The 8,967-nt window shown below is 37.2% G+C and overlaps 1 protein-coding gene across 1 annotated transcript; it reads right to left on the bottom strand.

The window, feature by feature from the left end:
- Positions 1 to 2,663: 2,663 nt before the first annotated feature.
- rbp4l (retinol binding protein 4, like) lies at positions 2,664 to 6,087 on the bottom strand. The gene is made up of 5 exons (XM_041970267.1): positions 6,037 to 6,087; positions 5,475 to 5,592; positions 5,238 to 5,374; positions 4,591 to 4,703; positions 2,664 to 3,251 (listed from the first exon to the last, which is right to left on the bottom strand). Exons 2-5 carry the CDS (start codon positions 5,589 to 5,591, stop codon positions 3,028 to 3,030), a joined length of 591 nt encoding a protein of 196 aa, XP_041826201.1. The 5' UTR covers position 5,592; positions 6,037 to 6,087; the 3' UTR covers positions 2,664 to 3,027.
- Positions 6,088 to 8,967: the final 2,880 nt, after the last annotated feature.

Genomic DNA, 8,967 nt, shown 5'->3' with positions numbered 1-8,967 from the left:
GTACTGGTTTAAGATGACAGACAGAAGGTGTTATTGAACTTAGGTGGACACTAATGAGTCTGCAGGTCACACTGTGAGGATTTGTATGAGTTTTCCACTGGTCGTCACACTTTACTTAGCACAGTACATGTCAGAGTAAGTCCCTGTTACAAAGACATAAGACCCAATGGAAAATAATAACTATCTTGTCATATGAAGTTTAGCTTTGCAAATTTATGGTATGGAGCCCAAACAGCAAGCAGAAGCATGCTCATATTTAATATAATTAAAACTGAAGCAAGTATGAAGTTGTAATAATTTCTTTACCCTACCTTTCTCTCTCTGTCAGAAACAGAAGCACTTTGAAAGAAAAAATGTTATGACAGCAGAAATGAGAGACACACAGATCTTTGGTTCAGTTGATGTGTCAGCAACATATACAACTCCAGATCAGTCAGCATTTAGATGATCACAGACAAACTCAAGGACACAGAACTTTTGTGGACAAAAAATGCTAATATCAGAACCAGACTGAACTAATTGATGGCTATTTTACAGATCTATGGTATAAATAAAGTTTATTGCTATCATTACTGAAATGAAAATAGTTGAAAAGGGTAAAAACACTGCGCTATGACTAACTCAAAAGGTCTTCAAAACTGGTGTTTACTGCACACTGTGTCACATGGAGTATAACACTGTTGGGGTTTAGACGTTTTTTCTGGAGATTTACAGATGACCTGATTCCTTGTATAGTGAAACAACTGATCCTATCAGAGTTAAGCTAGTTCACAAACAGACTAACTCTAACTCCCACTGTCCCAATGTCATTACTCCCGGACAAAATGACCCTCTGTAGAACAGATTCTCACTTCATAGGTTGGCCTGAGCCAACAACAAAATGACTGAATCAGATGAAACTTTGCTGTCTGTTGAGCATCAGTCATTTCAGCATACTTCACACATTATGACAATTTAGCAAATATAAGCATTATATAGTTTTCAAGTGTTTAAAACTCTCAGGTTTTATTTCACTGCATAAGCAAAGTACTTTACTTTCCAGCTTGTTGCACAACATTAAAAGCAGTTTCAGAATCAACCAGTGTGTCTGTCTCCTGCTGATTTCTTTTTCTCAAACAACTATGATTTTGACAGCGTCCTTGTTTTCTCCTTCAGTTACATTTGATCTTTTTACTGGTGCAACAACACAAAGTAGGAAACACACAAGCCACATAAAGACCAGTCTGACTTCAGATCAGTCATCTGTGCAATCCAAAGATGAGAAAACTCCTCATCTGATCCTTGACCCTGGAGCACCCTCGATGACCCCACAGCTGAGGTAGACTAAGAAGGCCTAAATCTTAGACCACCTGTAAGCCTATTACTGTTTATTGTGTTAGATTTGGCTTAATTTTCTTGGGCTCTGAAAGGATTATCCACTTGTACGGGCAAAGTGCAGTACGCACTGTGTCAATCTTCAGCCTACCGCATGTCTAATGTGTGCCAGTCTTAATTTCAAACCAACACACAAATACAACTGCGGATCAGAGCCAATCAGAGGTAAGGAACTACCCCTTCTCTTGGCTTTTTATGTTATTTTTCTCTGAGCTTGGGTATTGAGGGAATAAACTCACAATTTGTAGACAGACATTCAGAGAGATAATTAGTCCAGACCTTCCTAGTAACTGTCCCTCTAGGATTTTCTATGGACAGAAGAAATCAAAGAAGAGCTCATTTAAAAAAAGTAGTGCATCTGTTTGGTTATAGATTATAAAATGAAGCACGTGTGGAAAAGAAAATGCGTTATGGAGTAAAATATGGTGGCTGATCTGCTGTGGACTCACTTAACTGACTGGTCCCTCTCCTCTCAGCATCACTTATTGCAGATGTGTGAGGACCCATGGGCATCACTTAAAATGCAGTCAAGTGTGTTTAGCATCATATTTCAACATGCAGGTAAGTAAACACTGTGAAACAGTGTATTCCTACAACTTTTTTCAACATGGTGAAGAATGGTTTACCTCACATTAAAATGTTTGTTTCTAAGCCTAACAAAGTTTCCTTAGAAACTTTCCATGAAGCCTTGTCTGAAATGAACTAAATAAAAGTGAAAAACAAAACTGAAAGTGAAAGTGAATAATAAAGATATGCAAAAAAAAAAAAAAAAAAAAAAAAAAAAAAAGCTAAAGAAAAGAAAACGAGAGTTTTAAACTTCACTTGTGTTTTTGGGTCCATAATTTTAAGACATTAAGGTTCATCTTAAGCCACCCTTAAGAACATTATTGCTGGTTCTCATAAGTAAGAACTCCAGAATGAAACTTTTATAGTTTACTTTGGCATCTAATGCTGTTGAAACTAGTGAGTCAAGACACATTAAGCATATCTTATAAATGTTTTGGCCTTTCACTGTGCTGAGGATGAGAACGAATTGATATATCAAAGAAATGATTAAATAAAAATTATTAGACAATAAATTGAATGAAATGTGTTACCCAATATTAAAAACTAAGTTTGTGGTGAAGATTGTGTATTTTTTTCACTGCTGGAAATTTTATAAGACATTCTAATTATGCAAAAAGGGTTTTAATATTAGAATGTATTTCATATACATCTGTAAATGTGAATCTTTGAGCTGCACAAAGATAGACATTTTTCAACTCTATTTGATTAGAAAAAAGGTTTATTTCAATTTTCAAATTCACCCACTGCTCCATTGCAACAGTAACACTTTTCTTTGACAGGTGATGCAGCCTATGCAAGCCTCTCGCCTCCCAGTGACCACAACAAGCCATGTGCACACACTGACACAGATGGAAGTGAGTAAATTAAACATAGAAGAAAACAAAACATGAAGATGATTTTTCAATGCCTCTGCTTTGTTTTATCTTCTTCTGTCAATCTCTTTGCGTTTTTCACACCTATCACTCTCACAGATTCACTTTCTCTCTCACACACACACATGCACTCTATCCCTCTTATTTTCATCAAACCAGCTAGATAGCAGCTAGCTGGCATACGCTCCCGCTCTCCTTTTCCCTCTCTTGCTGTTTAGCAGGCCCCAGACTGCAGGACTGGCTGAAACTCTCCGGCCATGCAGATTTCATCCTGTTTCTGACGAACGACACGCTGGATTGCAGGAGGCAGGCCACGAGGGTTCCTGGAGAAGACAAGGGCATAACCATCCTCACAGCTTCCATCCTCTTTCAGGGTGCGACAGGCGTAGGTGATGGCATAATTGTCATAATCAGTGTCGATCACCCAGTAGTTGTCACCTGGTTAGAAAGAAATGGAGAACATGAGGAGGAATTCCAAGGAAATTTTGCCAGAAATGATGAAGTGATCTTGTTTTTCTGAATGGCAAACTTCTAAGTTGCAGACGACCCGATATTCCAGATTTGAAAGTCCCATATAATACAGTTTTTCAACAATTTCATATGGGTGTCGGAGGTCCAACAACTTTGTTTTCAAGGTGTATTACCCCAAATTCAGCCTTTATCCTTGTTTTCAGCCATTCCAAATGTAGCTCTAGTGAGCTCTATGGAGAATGGGCTGTTTGTTTGTCTGAACCTTTAAATGTTCATGAGTGGTGCCTGTCCATGACCCTCTCTGGGAGAAGATCCAGCTTTTGCTGGCACCTGCTTGGTGATTTTAGAGGGCAGGGTCAGCTAGCCAGGGGGGTCAGGTCAGTGACAGTATCCAATAATGGGAGCGGTGGTTACTTCCCTTTGTGAGGTCACAAAGGGAAAGATCTCAAACTGATCCGTTTGGGCACACATTCACTAAAAAGTGGAACAAGCAAGTTAGAGAGGAGACATAATTTTCTTTTTCTTTATTAAAGACAAATTACATAACTTTCCAACTTTAAAACTCTCGGACTTGTTTGATAGCACAGTGATATCTACCACACACATTTCTGGAGCCATCTCTGCCCAGCAGCGTCATGAGGCTGAGAAACTGCACTGTACAACTTTTTCATCTGGGTCGCCGCATGACGTTGCACCCAAGTTTAGCTTCACTCGCTATCAAATGGACATAAATACACCAGGCATTTTGAATATGTGCCGTGACTGATTCAGCATATAATTTAATCCACAGAGAAGTAGACATTCTAAGTAATAAGACTGTCTTTTGCTAGCGGAGAGATCCCATGGTGCAGGTAGGATACAAGATGGATTCCCAATTAGTCAACTATAGGGGGCACCTTGCTGGGAAAATTGCAAATGTTCTGTTGTGCATCTTTCAAATTCTTAAAAAAATTTTTTTCTGTCTGTTAAGTTTCTACTGTAAAAAACAGTGAGCTGTTATAGACAATTACATTATTACAACAGGCTTGTTTATTTAAAAAATCGCATTAATATGTGCGCTTTATTAATCATTACCAAAATCAGCTGGTGTTCTCATGGTGCACATTTTTACAATGGGTTTGTGATTTTCTAGTTATATACGGCTTTGTAGATGCTCACAAATTGGCTGTTTTTTCCAAGTTGGTGCAACTGGAACGCCAACTACCTGGTAATGATGTTGCCTACTCTCGAACCTCTCAGAATTACAAGACAACTTGAACGCACCATAAAGCCTGGATGTGAGGAGGGAAAAGTGTGGCAAACATACCTCCACTGGAGAGGTAGCTAGCCAGACCCTGGTAGTTCATGAACATCTTGCCGGGGGTAGTGGGGTCAGGAACAGAGTACTGAGCAGCCATGTCAGCACACACAACCCAGAATCTGTAAAAAAGATGTCATAAACACAGATTTTCACAAAGAGCAACATGTGAAGCAACACATGTAAAAAGGTTCTTTGTCTTTATTTAATTCACTATTTCTACCAGCCACACTGGATTCCGCAGAATTTTTTTTCATTACACAACAGGCACATGATCATGACTGTAAAAGTGCATATTATTGTTCAAAAGCCTCTTTCCATCCAGTATTTCTTCCTAATCCTTCATAATCCAAGGAAACTCTGCTTCTTGCTAATGCTGCTCACAATGTTCTTTCAAAAATTATACCCAGTAACACGTAGGCCAAAAACAGATTTCAAACACCTTAATGAAATTCTGGCCAATGAAACTGAATATCTTAGATTCCCAGATCAAGTCTTTTCTGGCTGAAATGACCTTGACTCCAAGCAAGCATTTAAATAGGGGTGAGGGCAGCTAGTCTTGCTTCTACAGCTGTATCTGCATGGAAAAAAGTCTATGGGAGATTTTCAGTTATTACTGGGAATGGTAAAAATCACCTACTAACTTCCTAACTTACCCAAACAGTGTGACCCGTCCTTTGGAAGAGGCAGTCATGGAGCCATCATCATCAATAGTGTACTCAGCTGAGATGTTGTCCTGTAGGAACAGCCCCTCTGGGTCTTTCTTCTGCAGTGCATACCACTTCCCTGCATACTACAATAGAAAAGAAGATGCAGGAAATGAGGATACATTCATGAACAGGTTAAAAAGTTTTTCAGTACACATGCTACATGTGTGTTTTGAATTTTCTTACCCTCTTAGGGTCAAAATCTTCTTTAACTGAGAAGCTATCAACAAGACAGGATGCAGACAGGCAGCGCTCCACACAGGAAACAAATACCAGCAGGAGGGCCAGCTTAGAGGATCCCATTCTGTAATCAACATGTAATATTTTAATTGTGCCAGAAGAATCCTAACCAGTAGGTGAGATCCAATTGTTTGCTGAATGCTAAATCAAATAGGTTACTTTGATAATTTTATATCAGTATTAGCATGTTTGGACTTTTACTGCAACATAGTTCAGAACTTGTGTTTCTAGGCATACTAAAACTGTAAATATACCATGAAAATATAGGGCATTTTACCTAAATTTAAAAAAAAACTTTTTAGGGAAGAATTATGTTCAATTACAAGCTATGTTTAAGCATTAAGGTGTACTCTGTACTTTTTCATGGAATGTAATAACTACTAATCATTACAATAGTTATAGCTAAAAAAAAACTGAAAAAGCAACAAACTTTCAGGTTGTTACTACTGACAGTATTTAATATATATAGTAACACAGTTTTATAACGAAGGTAGATTCAGCATCTTACCTGTCTGAGGTCAAAAAGCAACAGTGTTTGAAATCAAAGCTCTCCGGTAACAGGTTATCTACCAGACTGGGTCCTACGTCGGGGGCAGTCTTTATATATGTGCCTAACAGACAAGCTTATGGCTGATTTTCATTGCTTGGAACTAAATAAGGTGCTTAAATCTAGAGGTAATCTTGTTGGGTTGAAATCCTTACCGTAATCTGGATTCTCTGTTCAAACCCGAGCAAGACTTACTATAAAAACAATTAGACCTTTATGTAACTGACTGGAAGCACAGTAAAACCTGCACTTTCACAGCAGAGCTAACAAATTAATTGTATCTAGACAAGACGATTCACTAAGTGATTGAGTTTTCTTACACTGCTTTCTTGTATAATGTATTTACTGCAGCATTATACAAAAAAAGCTTGCAACCATTTATGATTAGTTTTATCCTTGTCTAAGATGCTGTCTAAAACAATGAAGTCAGGGATGTCTTTCTTGATCCATATCTGAGGCTGATAGGTAACATCTGACTGTGTTTTGTTCCCACTGCATTGCTTAAGAAAAATATTCACATTTTGTTGTATTGTCTGCAATGGCAGGATTAACTCATGCTTTTCTAAAATGAAATTCAATGCTCTCAATCTCAAAAAGAGATTTTATGGCAAAGTAAAATACAGATATATATGTAACTCATCAATCAGTGAAAAAAGATTTGATGAATGAGGGAAGATTTCTGCTTGGGAAAGCAATCAATGAATAAACAAAACTGGCAACCCTCGACAAACAGAACAACAGAACAGACATCCAATGACTTCATCATCATTTTATTGATTAAGTTAATTAAGGTTGCCTTCATAACTTGAGGATATTTTTTTGTAAATTATACACCAGAAAATCCTTCTTAAATTGAATTGGTGTTTAACAGGCAACCATGAAGCCACAATGAACAAGCGGCGTGGATAAGAGACACTTGTGAAATTTTGTAAATGGAGTATCGTTAGAATTTAGGTCAAAATTAAGGCAGGGTGGGGTTTGTTAAGCTGACATGGCACAAAAAACAAACAAACAAACAAACAAACAAAAAAAAAACACACACAATATGACTTAATAAACCATAAACTGATCCCAGACAAAAACTGAGACCTGAAAAAACTCCTGGAAAACATGTAATTCAAAGAATAATAAAACATCCTTTCAACTATGACAGAGCATTGAATTGTACAACTCTCATTGGCATCTCTACACAACATGGAGAACTGAATTTCTGCCACAGAAATAAAACAAATCAAATGTTACATCCACCTTAGTAACCAAAGTTTACAACAGGCCTCTTCCAGGAATGTGCTGAGTCTGGCAACCTTAAAAACACCATAAAAGCAGCATACCAGTTGCTTTTTTAGATCATACACTGCTTTATCCCAGCACAGTTTGCTATAGTGCTCAGAATTAATGAGCCTTGAATCCACACAAACCAGCTTTTTAACACACATTTGATAAGGGCTGAATGGATGATTCAGGAAAGAACAAGAAGGCCCTCTGTGTCCAGTGACTAAACAGGAACATAATGATTTTGTGACAGGGAAATGTTACAGCTTAGACACAAAGCAGAGTGTAGGTTAAGGACGTAGGTGTACAGTTCTGTCAGTTGTGAGTTAAAATAGATTTAGACTATTGAGTAATGTTGTCTTTTTGGTTGAGCAACTGAGGCGTAATCCTTTAAGAAGCAGTCAGTAAACACATCCAAATAATACAGTTAGATAATTAGATAAATAAAATAGTTTTCACATGGACCCCATTACAATGAAAAAAGTGACTTTTTTATTTTAAAAAAAAGGAATTTTTGGAAGCACTCAGTAACAAAGGAGCTTCCCAACACAGATGTACTGTACTTTTATTCATGCAATTACACAATGACATGTGCTTATGATCTCTCATATCCTGGATTAACCCTGGTCACATGACATTGTTATTGGAGTGCAGTGCAATAGTCCTGCTTACCTGGCCTGAAAAAGTTAATTAACAAATCAAATCATTGATGCATACAATGTATTCATCTTTAAAATTGTACTCAAACTGTATAAAAATTACACTCATTTAACATTTGATAGTAAGTCATTTTTCTAATGTTTTGTTTTTTAAATGAAATATTCTTCTATTTTGTAGTACTTTTAAAAATGATTCACCAAAGTTATCCTGTTTCCATTTAACTTTTCTATGGATTGAAATTTAAAAAATGGCTGGTTAAGGATTACAATAAGTAGAATTGTGTTGTGGTACATACCAGAACTACCAGAAAAAGTTGGTTTTGTTACTTAGATTGATTAGTCAAACATGCATGATCCAGGGTTTTCAGACATGTACTTGAGTAAAGAAGGAAGTGTCTGTGAATGGAAGAACTTTATTGATTTCATGAAAAGATGGCTACTAAGGTCTTTTGGACAGAAAATATTTAGCGATGACTGACTGAAAAGGATGTCCTTATTAAACATGCTGTGAAATTGTCACAATAATAAAACAAATCGTTCTTTGTTTAAACACTGACCATATACACCAAACATTCATGTTTATGTTGAGCTTTGGGCTGCAGTTATTTGTTGTTAATCTAGTAAAACCTATGTGAAAACAGCAGTGTCAAAAGAAAAATCCTTATTAAGTGCTTGACCAATGGCTTAGAGCGCCACATAAAATCCCACAACTATTTCCTTACTGGTGTTTTGCAGGTGGCCTGCTGGTGTGAAATCTAGAAGGGTGTTCAACTGGGTTGTGATCTGTAAGGGTATGTATTTCATGGCCTCTCGTGTTATATGAACGGGTGCATTGATATCCTGAAGGAGACCCTCCAACTGGACCTCAGACATGCCTATCAAGGATGCATTTCCTTTAATTAGCCATAATCATACACAAACAGTGTCAAACGCACCTAAAATAAATGATGATTATGTCAAG

The sequence above is a fragment of the Melanotaenia boesemani genome, chromosome 19 (assembly GCF_017639745.1).
Source record: "Melanotaenia boesemani isolate fMelBoe1 chromosome 19, fMelBoe1.pri, whole genome shotgun sequence".
In the NCBI taxonomy this organism is placed as follows: domain Eukaryota; kingdom Metazoa; phylum Chordata; class Actinopteri; order Atheriniformes; family Melanotaeniidae; genus Melanotaenia; species Melanotaenia boesemani.
The sequence above is the reverse complement of the archived record's forward strand: the minus strand, read 5'-3'. Positions and strand labels throughout refer to the sequence as shown.